The following is a 26079-nucleotide window of genomic DNA, read 5'->3' on the forward strand; positions in this document are numbered from 1 at the left end:
CCGTCAAGCGGCAAGTCAGAGAAGCTGAAACAAGCTCATGGGTGGTGGGAGTAGAAAAGAAACCTGCCATGAGTAAGTACTTAGGAGGAAAAAAAATAAATCAGGAAAGAACAAGTTGTGATAACTCAAAGGGAAGCTCATTACTTTTCGAGCCGAGATGAGGATGCCTTAGAACACGCACTTAAAAAGCGCGATATGACAAGGAAGAAGAAGCATGTGCTTGGTGTGACAAATCTAGGGAAACGAAGGAGCATGTTTTTTTAGAATCTGAAGATATCTGCCCAGCGGTCGATTTAGGCACCACTGGCCTCCTGAAACCCTTGGGTTTAGCGATAGCAGGGTGAAAGTAAATATATCTGCAGTTGAGATTAGTAAGAGGCAATTGGAAGATTCGTGGGAGAAAAGTAGGGAAACCGCATAAAACTGAGGCGTACACAAAGAAAGATCACACTAGGGGATCAGAAAATTCGCTTTTGAGAATCCATGCTATTTTTCTATTTTTCTTTTTTTCTCTTTTTTGACCTAGGTATGACCGACATTAGGCAGCGTAATAGCAAGGGCTTGGTGGTGCAACCGACCGCACTGTTCTAAAGGGGATGCTCATAACATCCATCTGTCCGTCCATGCATCCATCCATCCATCCATCCATCCGGAGCTGCCTACATTGACTCGAGTTGATATACTGAGGGCTGCCGCACCCACATAATGCTCCCACAGATAATGCACCCACACATAACCTTGATATCCCATGGTATGCCCCTGCAACTACCACCAAGTAGCAGGAACGAGCGGACAATTTGACCTATTCTGCAGATATAAAGGAACCAAGTCGACAACGTTCTGGTAGGGGGCGATAAGACCTCTTTTGCGGCAATGCTGCTCATCTTGCCCAGGCGTCGAGCCAGAATCACCGACCTTCTAAGCAACGCCCTCTGCCGTTGACACACCTACCTCAGCTAACATCTCAGGGACAACCTCAGCATTCGCCCCAACCACACCACTCATACGAGCGGCCATCCCAGACAGCTTTTAAACGATCTGTTCCGGTCGCAGAGGGTGCTTCAGTGTCGTTTGGTGATTGCGCGTCTATACTTGTGGCACAGATAATCCTGCCCATGCTATTCACAGCTCCGCATGCAATTCTCAGTGCCATTGCAGAAGCGAGCAACCTGCCGTAGGTAAAAGCGCTTCTGTCTATGGAGTCACTGGTGCTTCCACGACCACCACCAGCTCCACGGGAGGCTTACAATGATTAATCTTTACGGCAATGTTTTCATATTTGAATGGAGTACTAATAGCCTTCGTGATAAATAAGCCGATTCTCGAAAGCTACTCGCTCAACATAACTTTCCTGTTTTATGTATACAGGAGGCAGGCATACGAGATGACTGCGTCTTTCAAGCTATGTATTATATAAATCAACGCGGATTGCTAGCAATAGCAGGGAGATTTTATACATGAGGAACCTGGCGTCTTATTTAATACAGTCGAGCGATTCAGATACAGCGGCCATTCTTTATTTACCTATTTCTCAAATCTCTGCAGATTAAAAATATTCTGTGCGCCCTCGAGATAGCGAAAACACGCCTGACCAAACAGATGCTAAATGTGACAAAATTTTTTAATGAGAACGGCTTTTTCACGCCACTACATGGAAAGAATTAGGTTTTCGATCTACGGGATCACTCACATTTACTGTCTTTTGCAAATCAGTTATATGTATGCCCGCAATGGGGAGGGAAATTAATTCAAGTAAAACTGCATTGTCTAGCTTCCCTAGAACTGATTTTCCACGGTCGGTGTCATAGTACTTGAGTTGTCGATTATTTCAGCCTCGCGCTGGCAATCTTCGAGCCTCCTGGTTAGCTCAGATGGTATGGCAAGCGTCCCCGAAAAGCGTTGGTCCCGGGTTCGATTCATGAATCACGACGTAGTTTTCTTAATCTGCGAAGATTGCTTTCTGGGAAACAATTCCTTTATGTTTCCTCTGTAGCTTCGTACTACCATTCGAGTAGATGACAATTTCTTTTTCTATATCTTACGTCTTTTTACGCAGGTGGTGATGACCGTAACGAAGCCAGCGTTCATCGGGACCCCTCTACCCGAACAGGTTCACATACTTCCTAATTTTGCCCTGCGCTAAACCATAAGGCGGCTATATTTAAGCAGATACTTTGTAGCGATGAAACACCGGTCCCTTTCCATCATTCCACATGCTTTTCGTTTTGGCACAGATTAGGCGCGAATCGTTCGCTTTCGTGCCACAGTTTCAAACAGCATGAGGAGAGAAGGTGAAAGAAAATATCGTGGAAATCACGGTTGACTAATACGGAACAATACAGAAACAATTCAGGCCTATGTGAATACCCTCTGTGAATTGCGTAGAAGAGCAGAATCGCATGATATGCACATGCCACCGCTTCCTATTTTCCATAATTGCCAGGCTTTCATTACGCCTGCGTGGGCACCTAGACGTGCTGAGTCATACTCAGCAATTCACATTTAATCTACTTTATATTCCGGTTTCGGTAAGATACTAAACTTGGCTCTGTTGCTAACCGTAGAGAAAATACCCTATCTCTATACGGATCCCCGCATGGATTTTCGCCGGTTGGTGAGGCCACCCTTGGGCTTACTGCGGGACGTATGGGTTCTTGCCCGTAGACTTGCAAGTTTTGAAATTCCTCCGAAGTAAACCTCGGCAAAAGCACAAAATCTGGAAGGCCATATACCCACTCAAGGTTATACTGTATCACTGTATGGTTCCCTGCCACGCTGCGGAACTGCACGACTTCTTATAGAACATTTAGGAACGCTACAGCCCGTCAACAAATGTCCATCCGCGCCACGTAGTCGCTCGGCGTCTGCACGCCGTCTTGTTGATCTCTGCCTGCTAGTGCGTTGATGCAACAAACGTACACTGGTGGTAACCTTAAGCCACCTTGTTAATCAACAGCAAGGCCCCCAATAAATACGCACGTCTATGTCATATCTTTTGCTTGGCGCGTAGATAGCGTGTGTGGGTCACTTTGCCATTTCTTGTGTCTGGAGGCCCAACCGTAGTTAGCGCTCCTTGACGTTCTGGAGGAAAGTGATTCTTTGCACTCATGCTCATTTTCTAGAACGGCAGCAGAGTACCCGCGACAGCCGTTATCGCGATACGTGGTACCATAGATGCGCCCATTTCCTGCTTTACCACACTAGACATGCCTAGACATTAGCCTTGTGACGTACCGTCATCGTATACCATGCTAGAGCAGAGTAATAGATTAACGCGTCCCTGAAATGGTCGTAACGCCAGACCGTTAAGGAGCCCGTGTTGCAGAAAATCCGGCGTTGGCGTCCCGTGTCGGCGTCTAGGCACCGGCATCGGACGTTGTTTCGACGAGAGAGAGAGTCAGAAAGCACTTTATTTGCACCCGTCAGAGAGTATGGGTGATCGGGGTGAGACACAGCTCCCTCTTTCACCACCTACCTCCCCTCTAGACGTCGGCCGGAATCAGTTGGCTTCCGGCCGCGGCCTGGGCTTGACCGATGACTTGTTTTTGGGCTTGTTCTTCCTTGCTGTGGAGGGAGAATTCTCATGACTCTTTGTTCCCATGTAGACCGTTTACCGCTGGGCAAGCCCAGATCACGTGATTTAGGGTCGCTATGCCTTCACAGTTTTTGCATTTGAAAGAGTGCACCTCAGCATGCCATTTGTGTAGGATATACGGGTTTGGGAAGGTACCCGTCTGCAGTTTTCGCCAGATAACTTCTTCCTTCTTTGTGAGAGACATATGGGGGAGGGTTCTTCTGCCCATTTTATAGTGTTCTAGAATTTATCTGTATGTGGTTAAATGCCGCTTTTTGAACAGGGGGTAGTCTGCCTGCGATGGGGCCCTCTCTGTGAGTCCTCGGGCGACCTCGTTGGCGATTTAGTTCCCTGTGAGTTCGCTATGGGCAGGCGCCTATATTATTGTAATTAGGTCGTTGGGTACATTCTCCTTGCCTGCTTGCAGAATTTTTCCGGCCCCTATGGACACCTTACCGGTGTCATAGGCTTTGATTGCAGTTTTAGAATCAGTGATAATTATTCTTGCTGATGGGTTTGTGATTGCCAGGACAATCGCCGCCATCTCTGCCTCCTCTGATGAAGAGTGTCTCACGCTACAGCTCGAGGTTAGCTCGCCTTTGTCGCTCGCTAATACTGCAGCGTAGTGCCCTTCTGGATACTCTGCCACATCGGTGTACACCACCCCTTGTTTTTGGAGGAGAAAGCTTTGGAGTCTTTCGACTCTGCTTCTCCTGCGTTCCTCGTTGTGTATGGGGTGCATGTTTCTTGGGGTGGGGGAGGGGGGGGGGTATTCTTAACCTGTTGGCAATTTCTTTGGGGACAGTGGTTATCCCCTCTCGCGATTCTGGGCTTTGGTAGCCCAGTTTCCTAAGGATGGATCTGCTCATTTTGCTGCCAGTTCGTCTGACATATTGTGCTGTGAGTTTCGCATCGCACATTCCCTCTAGGGTGTTTAACACTCCTAGGTTGAGGATCGTCTCGGTTGATGTGCACGGTGGTAAATTTAGAGGGGTTTTGACACCTTTCCTGATGAGGATGTCTACCTTGTCTCTCTGCTTTTGTTGTCTTTAAGTACGTGATAGCGTGGGCGATTCGGCAAATGATGAAAGAGTGGACAAGCCTAAGTAGGTTCCCCTCCTTCATCCCCGCGTTTTTGTTTGCTATCCTCCTGAAAAGCCTGCAAGTTTGGTTGGTCGTGGCTCATAGTCTGTTTATCGTTTCGGTGTTTCTCCCATTTGCTTGTATCCACATACCCAGTATGCTGATCTTGTCCACCCTTCGCACCGGGGTGGTGTTGGCCAGGAGTTGGATATTGACCTTCCTATTGACCTTGCTGGATGTCATTGGTGTTGTCTGTTAAGTGTTCGGGCATGGCTCTCAATTTCCTTGTTGAGACCTGCTATTCTCCTTCTCAGGTTACGGTTGCCCCTTTTTTGGCCGTTTCTGCCTCTTTTTTTCTTTTCCCACAGTTGTCTCATGTGGCTATCAACCCAGTCTTCTCCCTCTTCTAATTCTGTGTCCTCCTCAGCCTCTTTGCACGCCTGCTTGATGCCATTGGTCCACTCGGATATGCCGGTTATCTCCCCACAACCCCGTCCGTTGTCGCAGATAGATTGCCAATTGGTGGATTCTAATGTTTTCCTCGCACGTTTGATTTTGAGCCCGTTATTGGACAACAATCTCTATGATTCGGTCATCACTGCCTAAGTTCTCTCAGCGTGTTGTGCCATGTAGTGTCAACGTCCGCTCCGATCATGGCCAGCTCGGGAGTGGTGTCGTATGACACGTTGTTCCCCTGCCTGGTCGGTGTTAGTGGATCGTTGAGGAGTGTTAAATTGCACTCTACCATGGCGTCCCATAATTCCCTTCCCTTTTTTGGGGAGTAGTTGTACCCCCATGCTTGGTGCGGCGCACTAAAATCCCCTACTATTAGGAGACGCTGCTGCTTTTGTGCCAGTGCTTGAGCTTTGGCAAAAAGCTCCCTGAAGCCACAGCCTTTCCTCAGTTTAGGAGAGCTGTAGATCTTCAGGACTAGCAGCCTGCGTTCTATCCTCCTCTGTGGTATAATCGCCGTTATCTCGTAGTCAATCTGCGTGTATCCTGCCTCATGTTGCATGATAGTGGTATTTCTCTTCACCAGGGTAGCAGTCTGAATGTTTGGCGACCAGCCTGGGTATGTTTTGTATCCGCTCAGTTTAGCGCTTTTTCCACACTCTTGCAGCGCGATGATGTCGGGACCATCGCGGCTTGGAGAACGTTTCTTTTTTTGTGTGTGAAGCCCCTACAGTTCTAATGCCATATTGTTTGCCCTAGTGTTGTGTCTGGCCATGATTCAACCGCAGAAGGATCTGCTTTTGCTTTTCTGCCAGTTGGTCCATTCTAGTTCCCATTGGGTTGACTAGTTGGCTGAGCTGAGAGTTGGTCTACCCTCTCCACGTTAAGCTGAGTAGCTATGGCCACCTGTTGCACTACCTCTTTGAGTTGCTGCAGGTCTACCGCAAGTTTTTCCCTGCCCTCGGCCTTCTCAAAGCCCGAATCGGTCTTTTTAACTCGCTTTTTCTTTGGCTCAGTTTCGGACGACTTATCGTCCATGGCCTCCTGATGCGCTTCCGGTTATCTGAGTTGAGCTTTGAGCTCATTGTTCTCCCATTGCAGCTCGATAACGTGACTACGGAGCTCTTGCATCTGAGCTTGTCTGGTAAAGTTGCTCCTGGTAAAGCTTCCATTACTCACGTTGCTGTTTCATCATTTCGTGTTGTTTTATGTGCTCTTTGAGCTCACTATGTCTGAGCCATTGGAATTCCCCGCTCAGCAGCCTACCTTTTTGATGAGTGGTGCCCCTTGCTTATTGGGCGGAGTTGTGGTGGCCCGCTGTGGTAGCCTCGGAAAGGATGTGGACCGGAGTCGCTCCTTGCTCGTGGCCCGCGTCTTGCTCTCGTCCCGCCTGCTGCGATGTTCTGGTAGATTCTTCTTCTCCTCCTGCTGTTGCTGGAGCTTCTCGCATTGTCGTTTCTTAATGATGTATGAGGTTCTGAAGATCTTGCAGGTGCTGTTGCTGGTGGTGTGCGGCTGGCCGCACAGCTTGCAAGGAGGGTTGCAGTCGTGTCCCTCGGTTGGGTTTGGGATGTCGCAACCCCTGCACTTCTCCTCCTTGCTCTCGCATACACCGGGTCGGTGTCCCAGGTCTGCGCACTTATAGCACACCTCGCACTTTTTCTTGTACAAGTAACAGTTCAGGATGGCACCTAGGCACTTGATTTTCCTTGGCGCCTCCTTTGTGGTGAATGCGAGCATGACGGTCTTGCTCTGTCCTAGTCGTCTGATGTCCAGTACCTTGGAATTCTGCTCAGGTTCTGCTATCCCCTGCTTGATCTTTTGCAGTGAGGTGCTGAGTCCTATTCCGTGTATGACTCCTCTCGAGAAGTCGTTGGGTACTGCCATGGGAACGGTCATCCCGTGCACTTACCCTTCAATGTCCAGGTGTGTGATGCGTAGGAACTCGTCTCTTCCCTCGGCGCAGTGGGTGAGGAAGACATAAATTCCTTGCTTCTCATTCTTGACGAGCTGGCACGCCTTGTCCCGTTCAATCTTCGCAGTTACATATATGGCTTCGGTCAGGGTCATTCCATCGTACTGTTTGACTACCAGGCCTCTCTTGGGGCAGAAAAAGATTCTCCAGCCGTTCTCCGGAAGCTTGACTTGGTTCCAGGCGATTGATTTCTCCGCTTGCTGTTTGCTGTCGCGCTTTGGTAAATGGTGGTAGAGTGTCTATCACTTTCACCTCTCCTAAGGCGAGCTTGGCTTTACGTGCCCATTTCTCCTCCAGGTTGCAGTTGTTGAGTACTGTGATCCAATCCGTGGAGTCAAGCTCGCCCTTTTCAGCGCTGCGAACTTGCACGGTGATATTCATACCGCCTGTTGGCTGCCGCACGGCTGACGCGGCGGCACCGGGGGTCTCGGTAAGCGTTAGCCCTCGTTAGGCTTACTAGCCAGCGTTAGGGTTATCACGTTGGCACCACGGCTGGCAGAGGTTTTGCTCTCAAATGGCGAAAAATCCACTTATGGAGAAAACTATGGTTTCTGCAGAGTCCTCTCAACTTCCGATTGATGATTTCAACCAGGCCTGGTCGATCCGACAACATTTGCCGCTAGAAATCACTGCAGGAAGAAAGAGCCAACGTGACACACGTCCGCTCGCCACGGCCCCCAAGACGCGCTTTCGTTTCGACGAAAATATTTTCGAACCACACATACCCATACGCATACCCATACCCACCCATACCCATACGCAATTCATTCAACTAATTGAATTCCTCAGCCTAGAATACGTGAAAAACCGTAAACTACAATTTGCACACAACCTACAAACATGATAGCTCTCGAATTGTGATTTGAATTACGAGAAAGCATTATTCTGTTACACGAAAACTCAAACAAATCCCTTTTCCAGCGTTTCTACAATGCATAGACCAGAGATGGCGTTCGCCATTTGCGCACACCGGCGGGAAAATATCTCACAGCCCACGGAGCGGCGTGCCTGCTTCCTTGAAACGCTTCCAGATGGCGCTCGCCTCAACCTCATCGCAGTGTTCCTGTGTATACACCCGCAGGGAGCACAGTTGCGCAGAACTTTTCTGGCGCCACTCGGCCCGCTATTCGCCGAGCGCTATGACATGGTACAAGATGACGTTAAATGTTCAACTGCGCCACTGCACAGCCAACGTTACGGGCACGGTGCCGACTCGTTTCTGTCAGTGTGATCGAAATTGCCATAGGCGTATCTACCAGGGGGCGGGGGGCACTTGGGCATCCCCTGCTTGGACAGCGAGAATTGTCTTTTGTGCCTTCTCGGGACGCCCGTGGACGATGCGCGGGATTGGCCATACACACTCGCGTAGCGGAGGACGCCTGACGCTGGGCAGTCACCACCCTAACAAATGTCAGCTTGCGCAGCTTGCATCATGCGCAGGTTTTTGGCACCGCTATTTCCGTATTCGAAAGCACAATTGACACATTTAGCCTGCGGGAGAAGGGGAGGTCCGGATGCATTACAACAGCCGCACCCAAGGACTGGCATGCCTGATGGCGTGAAATCATTGGTTTATCGAATGCTGGAACTATTTAATCTCTCTCTCTAGAGATAGCCTGCGCAGCGTTACAGTGTCAGTGTATTAACTATGTTAAGGTGTTTATTTGATCGGACTAAGAGCAGCGCAGCGGCGACAGTCTAGGCAGGTCACGGAATCCGAGCGCGAGTGGCATTCACGAGCAACAGCGCTGTAAAGGACGACCCACAATATCGTTCCGTCTCTCTCTAAAGTTACCTCCGGCAATGAAAAGGGAGTTATCCGGCGACCTAACAGCTTGTCACTATGAGTCGGTCATAGTAAGTCTTGAGGCGTTCGACGTTAACAATGTCTCGTCCACGACAGCGTATAGAACGTCCGCAATGACAACGCGAGTGGTGCACGCCGCTACTGGGTTAATACGCTGAGCGCTAGCTTTACAACAACATCCACACAGGCCTCTTACATATATAACTGCCCAATTTCATCGTGTAATCAGCCCGTAACCCATAATGACCATCGGTTATCTTCCCTCCTCATTACATGTCCTGCCCATGCCATTTCGTTTTCTTGATTTCAACTAAAATGTTATTAACTCGTGCTTGTTCCTCGCCCAATCTGCTCTTTTTTTATCCGTTAACGTTACACCTATCATTCTTCTTTCCATACCTCGTTGCGTCATCCTCAATTTCAGCAGAACCCTTTTCGTAAGCCTCCAGGTTTCTGCCCCATACGTGAGTACAGGTAAGACACAGCTGTCATACACTTTTCTCTTGAGGGATAGTGGCAACCTGCTGTTCATGATCTGAGAATGCCTGCCAAACGCACCCCAGCCCATTCTTATTCTTCTGGTTATTTCAGTCTCATGATCCGGATCCATGGTCACTCCCTGCCCTAAGTAGATGCATTCCCTTACCACTACCACTATTAAGGAATCCTGCCTGGTCCTTTGCTTGACAGCAGTCTAAGGTGTTCCTGATTCTATTTGCGATTACCTTAGTAATCGCAACTGACACAACTACAACACAACGTACGCAGCTGACAGTAAGCTGATCGGTCTATAATTTTTAAAGTCTCTGGCGTCCCATTTCTCATGGATTAGGATTATGTTAGCGTTCTTCCAACATTCCGGTACGCTCGAGGTCATGAGGCATTGCGTATACAGGGTGGCCAGTTTCTCTAGAACAATCTGCCCACCATCCTTCAACAAATCTGTTGTTACCTGATCCTCCCCAGCTGCCTTCCCCCTTTGCATATCTCCTAAGGCTTTCTTTACTTCTTCCGGCGTTACCTTCGGGATTTTGAATCCCTCTTATCCCACTTCTAATGTACCAGTTTCTTTCGTTCCCTCCTCACGTCTAGGCTAATTAGAGTTCTTACCATCCTATGGTTACTGCAGTGCACCTTGCTGAGCACGTCCACATCTTGTATGATGCCAGGGTTAGCGCAGAGTATGAGGTGGATTTCATTTCTAGTCTCGCCGTTTGGGCTCATCTGCGTCCGCTTTCGGCTATCCCGCTTGTGGAAGAAGGTATTCATTATCCGCATATTATTCTGTTCCGCCAACTCTACCAATAACTCTCCCCTGCTATTCCTAGTGCCTATGCCATATTCCCCCACTGCCTTGTCTCCAGCCTGCTTCTGGCCTACCTTGGCATTGAAGTCGCCCATCAGTATAGTGCATTTTGTTTTCACTCTACCCACCGCCGATTCCACGCCTTCACAGAAGCTTTTGATTTCCGGGTCACCATGACTAAATGTAGGGGCGTAGACCTGTACAATCTTCATTTTGTACCTCTTATGAAGTTTCACAACAAGACCTGCCACCCTCTCGTTAATGCTATTGAATTCCTGTATGTTACCAGCTATATTATTATTATACAGGAATCCGACTCTTAGTTCTCGTCTCTCCGCTAAGCCCCGGTAGCACAGGACGTGCCCGCTTTTTTGCACTGTATATGCTTCTTTTGGCCTCCTATCTTCGCGTAGCCCGATTATATGCCATTCACTGCCCTCTAATTCCTCCAACAGCACTGCTAGACTCGCCTCACTAGATAACATTCTAGCGTTAAACATTGCCAGGTTCATATTCCAATGGCGGCCTGTCCGGAGCCAGGGATTCTTCGCACCCCCTGCTGCGTCGCTGGTCTGACCGCCGCCGTGGTCAGTTGCTTCGCAGCTGCTGGGGACTGAGGGCGGGGGTTTGATTGTTGGGTTTTCATAGGAGGTTGTGGCCACATACTGCGCCAGGGTGGCCAATGCTACTCTGGTGAGGGAGTGCGTTACTGGTTCTGGTCACGGGGATCAGGCCACACTTCAGGCCTGTTTATGCAATTTTATCAACACGCAGACTTTTTTTTATCCGGTGAAAAATTGCGCGGCACTGGGATTCGAACTATGGACCTCTTGCACGCGAGGCGGGCGTTCTACCTTCACGCCACCGCTGCACCTGAAAGTTACTGATAGGAAATTTCTTTCCCTATCTTCAGGCGTTGTATATAACTTGTTCCGACATGGTTTCAACGATGCCCTCAGTGAACTAAACAAGATATTTTTTTATACTTGGCGAAAATCAAAGGCGCGTTATGGGCAATATTTACGTAAACTTCAAAGTCAGGGTACTATCCTTACTGCATAACCCAGTACCCAGTATCCAGCGTCATGTGCCGTGCCGGATTATGGGCCCAGTGTCGCACGCTGGATGCTGGGCCGCTGGGCAGGGGCGGCGTTCTGGGAGGCGCTTGCTACTGGTGCGAAAAACAGCTCTAGCGCGTTAAATACGTGACGGTGCCTGGACATCATATATATTTTTTAAATACAGAAAGCAACAAAGAGCGTTTTAGTTCAATAAAAAACGAAAAATAAACGTTAAAATGCTCCTGCGAGGATTCGATCGTCCGACCTTCCACTGCGCCACGCCGGTCTTTCTTTCTTCATTGCCGGCTTTGACCTACACAAACAATACATAAAAGATAAAACACGTCAACAAGGATTTCGCTGGCAGGACATATTAACATCTTTTTCAATGCTGCCAATTTTTCTAGCATGTTAATCCATGTTGGCTGTTCAGGGAGTGCCCGATGGACATCCCTGAACCGTACTACAGCTTCAATGAAGTGATCGCTTGTAGGTCGCGAATTGGCATCAGCATTGTTGAACTGCATTCTAGCTTTCTACAAAGAGTGGAGGCGCAGGAGCATTATAGCATCATACGGAAAAGCCTCTGTTTCTACGGGTAAGAATGTTATTCCATGTGGATCTAAAGGTAACTCTTTCTTTAACGTCCTTTGTAGCACATCCCAGGAAAAGATGGGATCTCAGCAATCTAGAAACGCATGCTCTATCGTTTCAGGTTTCTTTCATACGAAGTAGTTAATGGACTTCGGATAAAAATACCTTTGTTATGCCTTCATGTTTCAACTGATAATGTATTAGTGTGTATTTTAAAAAAAAGTTTTTACCGAAGGGTGTACTGACATTCTTTTAACCCTTTTGAGGACATCTCCTGGGACTCCACAGTTTGACATAAGGTAAATCGGTACAGGGAGCATAGTGTCAATTAGGTCATTATACAGATTTTTACGAGTAATATTGGCGAGATACTGCACTGAAAACCACACATTGATCGCGCATGCGACTGAATTAAACTCGTTTTTCAGCGCTCTATCGTTTTCTTCAAATAACTCATCTATGATTAACCATATAATTAGACCGGAGGGAATGGAATCGGCCATCGATCGACTTTCGAATAACTCAATGCCAAGTCCAGACGGCATCTGCAGAAATATGCTTAAATTTTTAAACCTAAAATATCTCCCATGTTAGCCGCCTTTTTCCAGTAATCAATAGATACAGGAATTGTACCAGATGACTGGATGATCGGTCGTATCACTCCCATTTACAAATCAGATGACCGATCAGTGCCCTCAAACTATAGACCTATATCGTTGAGTAGTACTCCAGGTAAATTACTTGAGCATATCATATCTTTCGCAGTTATGAAATATTTATCTGAACATAACTTTTTTTCCAATAATAAACATGGATTTCTGCAAGGATGTTCTTGTGAAAAACCACTATTTCAACTTACAACTGATCTAACTGATCTTCATGAAGCTGTTCACGATTCCATAAAAATTGATGCCATATTTACTGACTTCAAGAAAGCATTCGATAAAGTTCCCCATTCACGCTTAATGATGAAACTTAGCCGGCCTAACATACATGGTAAAATTGCTAATTGGATCTCAAGGTTTTTAGCCAATCGCTACCAACTTGTTTCCGTAAATGATCGATTTTCCGCTTTAGCACAAGTTAAATCTGGCGTTCCTCAGGTCTCCGTACTTGGACCAATCTTATTCTTAATATACATCAATAACATCAGTAATAACCTGACCTCAAATAGTTCGGTTGCTTGCAGATGACTGCGTTCTTTACAAATTATCCCCTCCGAAGATGCTAATATTGTACAGGCCGACCTAAGCAAAATTTCACTTTGGTGCGAGCAATGGCAAATGGAAAATAATGTTTCTAAAACAAAAACAAGGACATTTACCAGAGCCAGTAACGGTCACTTGAGTTCATACTTTACGAACAACACATGCATAGATAACGTGTCTACATTAAAATACCTGGGCGTCCATTTAACTTCACACCTTACATGTAATGATAACATTGATGAAATAATTTCGAAAGCAAATAAAACACTTGGATTCATCGGGCGAAATTTGTATTTATCAAATCAGCCAACTAAATTATTAGTGTACACAGCTCTAGTTCACTCAAAGATTGAATACGCTTCCATAATATGGAATCCAAATCAGACATACCTAATAAACAAGCTGGAATATTTACAAAATAAAGCAACACGTTTCACCACTGAAACCTACTCTAGAAGATACAGCATCACGGCTATCAAAGAGTCCCTCCAATTGCCCTCTCTAGAAAAACGACCACTGTTAGCAGTGCTTTCCCACTTCCACAGATTGTATCATACCCCCTCATCCTTTACAGCATCCCATATCAAACCCCCGCAAGCAATTTTCCCCTGCTTCGACCATCCCTTCAAAGTGCGTCCCATGTTTGCGCGTACGAATCTCCTTCGACAATCACCGCTCTTTCTCGCTATTTATCACTGGAACAAGCTGCCAAAAGAAATTGCTTCTATCCATGATCATGACTCATTTTTAAGTCATTTGAAGCTGAGTTTTACGCATGTTGAGTAAGAGCAGAGTTTTGTGCTTTTGACGCATTCCAAGTGCATCTACATGCTTTGTACCGACTGTTATTTTTTTCTCCATCATGTATGCATTTGTTTATTTCTCCTTTTTTTCTTTTTATATTTTCTTGTTGTATTCAGTTCTCTTTACCGCGGTGTTCTATATTGCCTTTCCCCCCGAATTGCGTTGGAAATATTTTGTTGTTATCCGCCCCCTATGTAATGCGCTTAAGGGCCTTTACGGTATCTGAATAAAAGAAAAACATGCAACATTCTGTACGCATGCGCGACTTTTCGCAGATAACCTTTAATGGCATCATGCATTGCTTCTCACGAGCATACCACAAATCCTAGAATGTGACGACATAAAATCACTTGCATGTCTGTGCGAAGGAACATATCATTCTGATCGCGAAGGTAAAAAAGCGCAACACAACTTGTCGCACAAATAAATGTGCCAACCCAAGACCCGTTTATTTGCGGGCAAGAACAAGCTTGTGCAGCTGGTTTTTTCCCAAGTCGAGGTTCATATGAAAACGGCGGAGACAAGGTGGATTTTTTGGATGTTGATTCGTGAAGCACACAGCACATTCATGTCATACAATATCTTGGAGGTAAGAAATAGGTTACAGACTGTGGCGCGCGAGAACATTGACAGCTGTCGCCCCTGCCACGCGTTAGCATTTCCCTCTGCTCTCGCCACTTGTTCATTCCAGTACGGCTCAGGGTCGCAATAAGAGTCGAGAGGAACGGCCAGATACGCTGTTGCAGTGGTTGGCCACCGAAGACGAGCGAAGTAGTCTGGCGTTTATTCCCATTCACCATGCCAAAACCCATATCTCTTCTCTCAGTTTATTTGCGCCCCGGTGCATTTGCAGAAAGTTTCAACCACCGCCGCGGCATCACAAATACTATCTCTATTTGAACAGAATATGGCCATGTCATCGGCATACGCCAATATTTTCACCTGTGTTGACTGTAACCTGAAGCCAGTTATCCGTTCATTGTTTTGGATGGCCTTGCACAAAGGCTCAAGGTAAGCCGCGAATGTCAGGCCTGACAGCGGACATCCCTGCCTCACAGAAGACCGCACTTTCACGCTGTCTGTCAGGTCCCCGTTTGCAATGACCCGAGTTAAGCAGTTAGCATGCACCATCCTGACACTGTCTGTTATTACGCATCCTACGTGGAATGCTCTAATATGGCGGAGAGAAAATTGTGGGCAACACGGTCGGGGACTTTAGCGAGATCTAGTTCAACCACAGCCACTCGTTCACCAAATACATCACAACATTCTAGTACATTTCGAGCTACGTGTATATTCCTGGCGATGTTTCTACCCTTTATACCACAGGTCAGATGCGTGCCTACCAGCCTCGTTATCACACTCTGCAATCGTTTGGCCAACACCTTCATAAATGTCTTATAGTCGACGTTGGTAAAGCTCACCGGGCGATAAGGCCCCAACAACGATGTTTTTCAGGTGCCTCGGTTTATGGGATGAGAACGATGTGCAAAGTTGTGAAGGACAGGGGTATATGTTTTTGCTGATACGGTTCGGCGATAACGTTGAGCATAATTTGGGCTATAACTTTTTTAATGTTTTATAAAATGCTACTCCTAGGCCGTCAGGACCGAGTACATTGCCAACAGGTAGTGCATCTATTGCATCCTCTAGTTCTTTCACGGAAATCGGCTGTTCCAGACGTGTTCTTTCTTCTTCATTCAGCTTTGGCACTAACGACAAAAATTCCGCTTTAAATCCCTCTATAACGGTGCCCGGTTCACCGAGCAATTCTTTGAAATGATCAGCGACGACGCGTTTCATTACATTGCCGTCCGCCGAAACGTCATTGCCGCTTCTTATTTGCCGTATTTCCTTATTGCAAACGTATCGTTTTTCGTCAGATAACGCACGTTTGTGGGCGTTTCACCGGCCCACAGCTTCTCGGCCCGTGCCCGAATAACCACCGCTTTGCACCTTTCTGCATCAATTCTCTCCAACTGAATTTTCATGCTTCTTAATTCGTTGGTGTAAGCACCTGGTTGGGAGTGTTCTATACCGGGAAGAAATTCAAGTTGTTCACGAAGCAGTGTTTCGTTTCGTTTGTCTTCATACCGCAATGTGTTACTTCTTTCGATGACTTTCATTTTACTACTTGCTTAAAATCCTCCCACTCTACACCGACACAAAGGTTGCACTGCGAGTAGCTTCTTTAGCGTCTCATCCACATCCTTAAAGAAACCCTCATCCTCCATCAATTTCGCATTAAGTTTCCAAAGTTCCCTCTTGAAGTACTTTTCGTTTTCTTTTTTACCAAGGGTTGCAATTGCTAGACAGTGGTCAATGAAAGACAGTGGCTTAACTTCGTACGATGTGCATAGTGGCATAAGTTCAAGCGACACGTACAGCCTGTCCAGCCGTGCATGGCTATCGCCTTGAAAATGTGTGAATTGCGGATGCGTACCATTTGTCACAACACTTCCGATATCTTCTATGTTGTGATCGTGAACTACTACATTCAAGAGCTCAAGAACTCTTATCTCGCACTGGCAAACCTTTTACACAGTCTACCGAACGACAAACAGAATTGAAGTCTCCCAACAAAACTAGTACTTTTTTTACACTCGAAATACATCTGAAAATGCTAAAAAAACTGTTTTCTCTCTGCCTCTGCATTTGGAGCATAAGCACAAATAATACGGAAATTCAGACCACAGTGCAAAAAATCAACGACCAAGAGGCGTCCACTTTTGCAAGAAAATAGCGACTGCACACTTATACCGAAAACATTGCGGATGAAAAGAACACAACCACCAGAGGCAGCGTCACAATGACACACACAAACATCGTAATGCTGACGGAAAGTGGACACCATTCGATCAGTCGCTTCTTGGCTATCAATTGTGGTTTCTTGGATTGCCATCATCTGTAAAGTGTTCTCTAAGAGAAGGCGACTAAGTTGCCACTTCCGCCTACTTGCTCCAAGACCTCGTACATTCAGAGCCGCTACACGTAGTGCTTCAGGAAGGTGGATCGCCATATCGAACGAAAAGAAACGCTATATTATGGTGTCTACCCTCACGACAATATCGCAAGCACCCCACACCCAATTTCGGGGTCTACAGCACGGAACTACAGAGGCGGTTTCCTCGCCTGCCGCTGTTCGGCCGTGATGTTTGGCCGCAATTTCCAGGACGCTGGCCTCATACCTGCTGCTTGAAAAGCCCACCTATCAACAGCTATTAACGCGACAGCGTTAAGGAGCTCACGGCGCAGAAAAGCAGGTCTCGTCGGTGGCGTTGGCCATGAGCAAAAAATGGTGTATTGCAATTCATAGATAAAAACAACTTGCAAGATCGGCTGGGTGGAAATCGAACCTGGGTTTCCGGAATGTGAGACGGAGACGCTACCACTTAGCCATGAGTTCGATGGTTCAAAGTGAAACAAAAGCACCTCTAGGGAAGGCGGTGTTGCCTCAGAAACGCGCCATAGAAAGTTATGATGTGGTGTATATCGGTAATTATGAGCATGTAAATTACAGAACTCTCATTTAAACGCGTAGCGAAGTACGTTTCCGCTGCATTTCTTCTGCGCTTGGCGCACACGCAGAGCCATCTTGCGGCGAACACAGAAGACCCCCTCCTAGCAGTGTACGGCGCCGCCCCGACAGGTGCCGCGCCACTCACCCGTTTCTCGCCTTCGTCTCGTTTGAGCGCATTGGGGCCGTGCAGGGACCGGTGCGAGGATGCCCCAATACCCTTGCGTTTAATAAGTTTTCTCGCTCTCTCCCCTTCCAACTTCCAGCATGGTCACTCGAACCCTGGTGTTTAGGTGATGCGGCTCCTCTTTCCGCTCACAGCGCGATTCCTAGGTGCAGCGTCCGATGCGGGATGGCTCTGACGTGATCGCTGCGCCGTAGCGCGTCTGGTGGGAAAGCGACCCCTGTCATGTGCGCCATGCTGCTGGCTAGGAGTCATGCGTCTGCGTGGTGCTCCCAAGTGAGATAGAGGACGATCCCATCGAGGCGTCAGCCCCATGATTGCGTCCGCCTTCATGGCACATCGCGGCCCAGCTGTCCGTGCCGATCACGACGTCTGGTTAGCGTAGATCGTCTCTCCCTCCAAGAAACCGAGTTATTTGGCTCGTTCCGCTTGCTCAGGCGCACGTTTCGTCTTTGTGTGACTCAAGAGAATGCCGAGCGAATGAGTGGGTGGTGCGAATGGGGTGCGCAACGTTATCGTGTTCCACTCTTGAAGGAGAAGCTTAAGCGTCCTCCAATTTCTTTCATCCGGTTGCGACGTCTTGCTCATGGCATCATCGTGCGACCACTTTCATGTGGCTGGACCCTTCAGAGGAAATATCCATGTGTTCCGCCACCGGTTGGATGGCGTTCTCCGAAGTCGCGTCAGGCGTTTTCCGCAGCGTCCTTCGACACCACCTCGGCGTCCTGTGCGGGAGGTAGAGGTGTCTGTCCAAGAAAACAACGCACGTTTCCTTCTAAACCACCGAAATAAAAATAAGCACCGCACACAAAGGACAGATGACACGCATGGTGATTCTGGTCCCTCAGGCAGTCCAAGCGATTCCCCATGTACTTCAACCCTTTCAACCCTTCAACCCTTTCTTGTCACTGAATGCACGCAGTATTGTTAATAAAGTAACTGAGTTAGAATACGTGTTGCTCACAGAGACTCACAGAGACTCATGTGCTAGTAGTAAGCGAAACATGGTTGAACAGCAATGTACCTAGCCAATGTATAGTGCCACCCAACTACCGAATGTTTAGATGGGATAGAGTGGTATAAACTTTTTTAAACAGGGTTGAAGTACCTCAGACAGGCTGGCCAACGTTTCGATAGGTGGACCTATCTTCGTCAAAGGCGGCCTCGTCATCCTCGGCGTGTTAGTTTTAAAGGGTTAGTGCAGTGACGTCACGTGCGGGTGTTGTCGCTGGCGGCTGGTTTTAAAGAGAGAGATTACAAGAGGGAACAGGCGCTGTCGTCCGACGTCTGTGAGCCTCATTCTCAAGACGAAGGGACTAGAGCGTGAGAGTGGGCACGCGGGGAGGAAAGAAAAGAAATAGAAGCAGAAAAAAGGGAAAAAAAAAGCAGGGGGGTGCCAGGGCCGTACCAAGACACAACAAAGGGGGGGTGAAAGAAAAGGAAAGAGAAAAATGAAATCTTTAAGAAATACGGGGGCTTGGGAGCGTGTTGGGAATGCGAAAGGTTAGGAGGTAATCCGGGGGAGTCGTTGGCGGCATGTTTTTGAGGCATTAGAACGGCCGGTCAAGCAATAGGTCGAGTAATTTTGAAATAGTTAAGGTGGCGACGGGGAGTCTGCGGTGCAATGTGTGGGGTGATTGAAAGGCAGCGGCATGGTCTTTCAAGGGGCACTGCCCCACGCGCTTAACGTAGGTGTCGTTACGGCGGCATCCAGAAGGCGATGGTTGAGGCGCCGAAAAAGGCATACACTCGCGATGGAGGCGTTGCGATTATTGTTAAACAGCACATTGATGTTGTAATGATTGAATGTATAATTCCTGAGACAGTATGGTGCAAAATTACTTACGCAAACACTGTATATCTTGTTGGCGCAATATATAGGCCACCTGCCACTGCACCCGAGTTTTTAGATAAGCTGAATGATTTCCTATGCAATCATTTGGACCGTAACACCAGACTAATAATGACCGGGGACTTTAATCTACCTAATATTAACTAGGACAGTTTATTATCTGGGCACGTAGAAATTTCTAGTAGTGAAAAGCTGCTTCAAATAATGATCTCGCACAATCTAAAGCAAATCGCGAAAGAAAACACGAGGGTAACGCCTGAATCTCAGTCATTGTTGGACTTGGTGTTTCTTTCGAATAAAATAGGCGACTGTACAGTGTTTGTGGATGATGGTCTGTCAGATCACAAGATGGTTCTTGTACACATAGTGTCGAGCGCAAGCACTCGTTCCCAGCCGTTTATACCTGTGAAAGTTAAGGACTATAGTCGGGCAGACGACACATCTATTCTCGATTTCTTAGAATTATCATTTAATCAATTTGAACTTGCCTGCGATATTGAATCGGTTGACGAACTATGGCAGCATTTCAAGAAAATTATAAGACATTGCGTTGATAGTTTCATCCCAACTCGACTAAAAAATATAAAACGACGGAACCCTTGGATTAATCGACATATCATTCATATTAAGCGTAAAATAAAGCGTTTACGCAAAAGGCAAGGTGTCTCCGCCGAGGTATCGAAATTGCGAAGGGCACTGAAAACGGCTCTGAAGGAATCAAAAGAGCAGTTCTTTAACCAAACATTAACTAATTTTATGAAAACATCACCACAAAAATTCTGGCTTTATCTGAATAAAAAGAACAAATAAACAAGATCCAAGTTAACAATGTAATAGTAACGCAAAAAGCAAATATTGCAAGTCATTTTAATAATTTCTTCCAATCAGTTTTTTCAGCGCCTAGCAGCGATTGCGCAGTCGCTTGTCTGCCGTCTTCCTTTTCATGTGGGATGGAAAATCTCGTCGTCACTCAAGCAGGCGTGTTTAACGAACTACTACTTTTAGATTCTAAGAAGGCTAGCGGGCCGGATGGAATACCAACCCAATTCCTAAAGCGATACGCCGAGTGGGTATCATTTTTCTTAAATAATATCTTTGTAAAGTCATTGCAAACTCACTCGTTGCCACAAGACTGGCGTTGCGCAGTCATAACTCCCGTTCTTAAAAACGGTAACCGATTGCTAATAAATAACTATCACCCAGTTTCCCTGACTAGCGTCTGTTGTAAAGTCTTAGAGCATATCATAAGTAAGCCTATTCTCGTTTTTGAAAATAACGACTTTTTTTGTCAGCACCAACATGGTTTCCGAAAGGGACTTTCTACAGTAACCCAGCTCATAGAAACTATTCATGATTTTACTTCAGCTATAGACGCCCAAGAACAAATGGACGTCATCTGCGTAGACTTTGCGAAAGCCTTCGACAAAGTTTCGCACAATAAATTACTTTTCAAGTTACAAAAAGCAGGAATAAATGACACTATTCTAAAATGGATTGAAGCCTACCTACACAATCGCAGGCAGGTTGTGCGTGTGGACGAGTGCTTGTCCCCTGCGTTAGAAGTGCTTTCTGGTGTTCCCCAGGGGTCTGTTCTGGCCCCATTGCTGTTCTTGGTTTACATTAACGACATTACAGAGATTGTCGAGTTCCCTGTGAAATTGAAGCTTTTTGCTGACGACTGTTTAATTTGTTCTACGGTAACACACATTCACGACCAAATCAGAATTAACCGGGTTCTTCATTCCCTTCACCTTTGGTGTGAAAAATGGGACATGGAAATCAATTACAACAAATCGACTTTTACACATGTTACTAACAAAAAAAGTGTGGCACCATTCTTTTATAATATTGCAAGCAACAAACTTAGAAATGTGGATACATTCAAGTATTTGGGGATCACAATTACACATAACTTAGACTGGCGTAAACATATCGATAACCTGTGCTCGACGGCTTCACAAAAACTGTATTCACTGAAGAAAAAGCTGGAACATGCAACGAAAGATGCTAAATTAATTGCTTATAAAGCTCTCATACGTCCATCTTTAGAATACGCTTGCGTTGTCTGGAGCCCCCACCAAAAAGTCTTAATACACAAACTAGAAAGAATTCAGAGAATGGCTGCTCGTTTTATTGCTTCAAGGTATCGAAGGACTGACTCGGTAACAACAATTCTGCGTTCGTGTGGGCTTGAGTTGCTGGAAACCCGAAGGAAGAAAGCCAGACTTAAGATTTTTTTCAGATACTTCAAAGGGCTCTGAAGATAAAAAAGGAAACATATGTCCAGTTCCCTGCAAATCGCAGTGAGAGAATAAACCACAGCAGAGCCGTCAAGCCTTATAACACACGTGTTGATGTTTTTCGTTATTCTTTTTTTCCCGGACGTGATTGAAATGTGGAATGCCTTACCTGATGTTGTTGTCGATCAGACGGATGTGCACAAATTTGAATGTTTGATTGATATTTTGTATCGTGAACACCCAACCTGATGCTATGAAATGTAAAATTTGCTTGTGTTGTACTATTTTCCCTCCCTGTAACAACCCTCAAGCGAGGGATAACAGTATTAAGAAAGAAAGAAAGAAAGAAAGAAAGAAAGAAAGAAAGAAAGAAAGAAAGAAAGAAAGAAAGAAAGAAAGAAAGAGAGAAATTAGCGAGCCTTGGGTTGCGCGTCTAACTGATTCACCCGAGGAACAGCCAACGTGGTCTCCTGCATCGCTAGCTTCTTTCGATGCCTCCTCTGCATCGGCTTCATCCATGAGGAGTGCTGACGTTTCATCGCTGCTCACTCACCCAGTGACGCTGGTGTACGTCCGTACGCACTGGTCCTCGTCGTACCCGAAGGGATGGCGCGAACCACATCGTGGAATCTGACAGTCATGCCGAATATGACCTGTGTCACGGCAGCGGAGGCACAGGGGTGGCCTGCCCGACACGACAAGTGCCAGCTCTCCAGTTACGTTCACCTGGTGAGGCAGGTCGTCGAGTTTCACGCAAGCGTTTGACTTCAAGGTCACCAGCCTCGTAGTTGACCCCTTATCAGACACGCCGTGTGCGCGCCACAGCTTCCTCGGGGCGTCCGACACCTTCCCAAATGACGAGAAGGCAAGACGCACGTCCTCCTCTGGTACGCTGTGAAGGAGCCAGTGCAGCTTCATTCGAACATACCGGTTCGCAGCGTCGATCACGAGACATCTTGCATTTTTCAGTTTCAACTCATCGATGTTGAGAATCTTCTTCACAGCGTCAGCATCTTTGAATGTAATCGCCCACACACGACTCTTGCGGTGCGCGCCCAAGGCGATAACTTCCGGCAGGAGCGAAAGCGGAGCGAGGGCATCACGCACATCTTTCACCCGGTATGGGCGGGCACTGATGTCCCCGTGCAGGGAAACAGTGTTTACAACAAAACAACCTGTAGGCAAAGTAGGCCGTACGACTTGGTATTCGTTGTCCGGTGCAATAGCACTGTTTCCGTGACCACGCATGGCCACTGTAGCTGCTCCGACGGAGCCCGGCATCGTACGTCCATCACGCTAGGTGGCAGGAAGTAGATTATGCCACACCAGCAGATGGACATGTATGGATAATTTGCCATGTCAAGATCGAGAAGCAGTTTTAGTTTCACAGAGATACGTCTCGCACAGACATGGTAGACGTGCTGTCACCCTGCAACTAAACCTCACGCCTGTATCAGACAAATTGCTGTCCGTATGCAGTAGTATGCTCAGAAGTGCCACCACATCGATTTTCACTTGACAATGGTATTTTTACTTTGAAGAAAGTATTAAATGAACCGGCGACCCGGGAGGCTTTATGGGCTGTTACTGCCAATTTCGATAGCCGCTTCTTGCTCTTCACGCAAGGGATATGCAACGTTTTCTTAGTTCAGTGAGGTGTTTCAGTTGGCACGTCTGTCTAGTCATATATCTTTGTCAAAGAAGCACAGGCTAGTGCTGGGAGCCTTCGGAGACAGAATATATGCCTGTGTTTATGACGTGTCACATCGGCGCTCATCGCTTTTTGTGCTGGCACTGTAGACACGAAAAAATGTTTATTTAAGAACGCCGTTGCAAAAGCTGAAATATAGAGTGATTTATCTTTGTTAGACTTGCTGATTCCTGAGCCCAGACGCGCCGATGGCGGGCAGGCGGACTCGGCGGATACGCTAGGCCTAAGCTTCGGCGGGGACCGATCTCGGTGCGGGTAGCTGGCGAAAACTAAAATGTGTGTATTTGTGCCTCATAAGTTTTTTTAGAATAATAGGGAAAGTGGAAACGCTTGAATCGGCTCGGCTTTGTTATCGGTGCGATAATATCAATCAGCGGTAGGCTTCGAACATGGGGTCCGTTCGAGCGCGTCTGAACGATTTCTGGATTTCATGTCCACTCCACAACACTGCGACAACGGTGACAACTCTATTTCATATGTTACGTGCAAACTACTAAAAAACGCGGCGTCCTCTGCGTTTGCGTGGTTTCGTTCAAGAATTTAGCTACCCGCCCAGTCAAAAGGGAAAATGCAAAAAAAAAGCGAAAGTGATCTTCAGTGTCAAATGTGCATGCATAAACAGGGCAGCTCACGCACCTTTATTCTAAGCTGCGACGCAAGATTGCTTTATGACCCCAAAATACAGCGTTATTTAGGACAAGAGACTGGCATCAAGCAATGAAAGTGTATAAAGCTTTTAATTCGGCAGCGCTCGTCCTTGCGTACTGGATCCAGCGCAGCACAAACACAGCCAGCGCAGTTTCCAGGGATGCTATGCAGCATGCGCCGAGTTTTGCGAAACTCGGGATCTTCACGAGCTTTGGCGACACCTCAAGATGAAAGCACAAATGGTACCGAGACACAGTTCATCTTTCGACAAGCCTCCAGTTCCATTGGTTTATCTAGATTCACTCTGGGTGGCTATCATTCCTTGGGCGTTGCCTTCTGGGCGGTAGACAAACGGGCTCACGTGATCATACCATCGGCGCATGGTCGCGCCTTGTTTCTCTTGTTTGTCGTTCCACCGAGTGTATTACATGCACGAGCAAGTTATAAAACAAATGCATTTAGTAAAATTTACTGGTTATGTACTGGTTATAGTACTGGTTATGCTACACGTCGTCGACACTCACAGACAATAACACCGTTAATTACTAAAAAAAATTGCTTCAAATTTTCCTCTTTTTTCCAGAACTATTGTTGAATGGAATAATCTTACTGATGACGTTGTAACCCAATGCTCACTGCCATTATTTGAGTCGCACCTATGTTTATGTAGCGAGTGATTTACTGTATGTTGTTTAGTAACTGCTTGCATTTGCACATCGCGAGTGACCTGTGTTATCTATCCCTGTATTCTGTACTTACATTTTTTCAATTTCACTTTGTATGCACCCTGCTAAGGTCCTGGAAACAGAACCGCAGTATCAATAAGTAAGTTAATAAGGAATATTATTAGTCACGTTAACGTGGTTTAGGCCCACTTTAAGCCTTGCAAGATGTACACTGAATGTGTAATTGACTAACTTCTAATTTAGTACCCTTCGCATTATACCACGAAGAAACGCTGTGGTGGCGTCATCACATCCATTCACCAAGCGAGCATGGCGGCTAAACATCGAAGAGGCCCAGTGTAAACAAACTCGTATAACAAGCTTGCAGTGCGCGATGTAGTGATCAGGCGTGACGATGACCGCTATTTCTTCGATCGTTATGTTCCTCCTTGAGCAACCTTTCCGTGCACCCCGTAAGACTGCCAATAGTTTCGGCGATTTCACAGATCGCAACGTGCACCTACTGTTCACGGCGCAATGCTGAAGAAGCAACTTGTCCGCTGCTGCTTCTGTGAGTGCGCTGAGTTCCTCCACTCTGCGTGACTGCCAGCGTAACGAATATGACATAGTGTGTGCCGAAAGAAGACAGCCTATATAGCTACGATGCGACAAGGAGGTGGTGCCGACGATGGATCTCGCAACCAACACAGTGAAGGAGACATCGGCAAGCTGCAGATAGGTATATTTCTACTGCTTCATATTTAGCATAATAATAGTGCACAGATTAAGTCACTTTCGTAGTAACGAACCGAATGTCCAGCAGTTTCAAAAAAGGCATTCAGAACCAATGAGTATTCGTGCTTTTACATGCATGTGGGCCCGCGAAAATATAGAAAAGATAAAGTTAACCTTCACTAACTTGGTGAGATAACAGAAATTCATGAATGACATTCAGCCCGCAGAATCTATGGAAGAATATTGACACGTGTACCTATCTTTATCGGGCAACCACGTTTCGCCACCTAACAAATGTATACGCACAGCGTGGGACGCATCTGCATGTATCCGAAGTTTCTGGAAAGTTATCGATGCTTCTATCCGCTGTCTGTTGTCGCCGAATCTTACGTTATCTGATTTCATCACCTGACGCGAATGGTGTAGAACTTTGTGGAATGGACGCGGGTCCGAACGATTAGTCTGGAACATTAGACGACTGCTCTATAAAAGCCGACGCGCTTGACCCGCTGATCAGATTTTATTTATTTATTTATTTATTTATTAATACCTCAAGGGTCCAAAATAGGACATTACATGAGGGGTGGGCATGTGAAAGGCGGGATTGATTTTCGACGATAGCCGACCGTGTTCGCCGCTATCGTTGCGCTATAATGTAGCCT

The 26079-nt window shown here is 46.7% G+C and overlaps 1 protein-coding gene and 1 long non-coding RNA gene across 6 annotated transcripts in view; one reads left to right on the forward strand and one right to left on the reverse strand.

Annotated features, from left to right (window-relative positions):
- LOC135906591 (globin-like) overlaps nt 1-26079 on the forward strand; it is a 138688-nt gene that overhangs the window by 65616 nt on the left and 46993 nt on the right. For 3 of the 5 annotated variants that reach the window (XM_065438048.1, XM_065438049.2, XM_065438050.2), the window contains exon 3: nt 2057-2110. The exons of the other annotated variants lie outside the window; for them this stretch is intronic. In XM_065438048.1, the coding sequence (XP_065294120.1) occupies nt 2057-2110 (54 nt within the window). The remainder of the gene's footprint in view (nt 1-2056; nt 2111-26079) is intronic. 5 annotated transcript variants of the gene reach the window in all.
- The window catches only part of LOC139060401 (uncharacterized), an 84431-nt gene that overhangs the window by 11730 nt on the left and 46622 nt on the right, over nt 1-26079 (reverse strand). The gene's annotated exons all lie outside the window — the stretch shown is intronic.

The sequence above is a fragment of the Dermacentor albipictus genome, chromosome 5, assembly GCF_038994185.2.
Source record: "Dermacentor albipictus isolate Rhodes 1998 colony chromosome 5, USDA_Dalb.pri_finalv2, whole genome shotgun sequence".
NCBI classification, from domain to species: Eukaryota; Metazoa; Arthropoda; class Arachnida; order Ixodida; family Ixodidae; genus Dermacentor; species Dermacentor albipictus.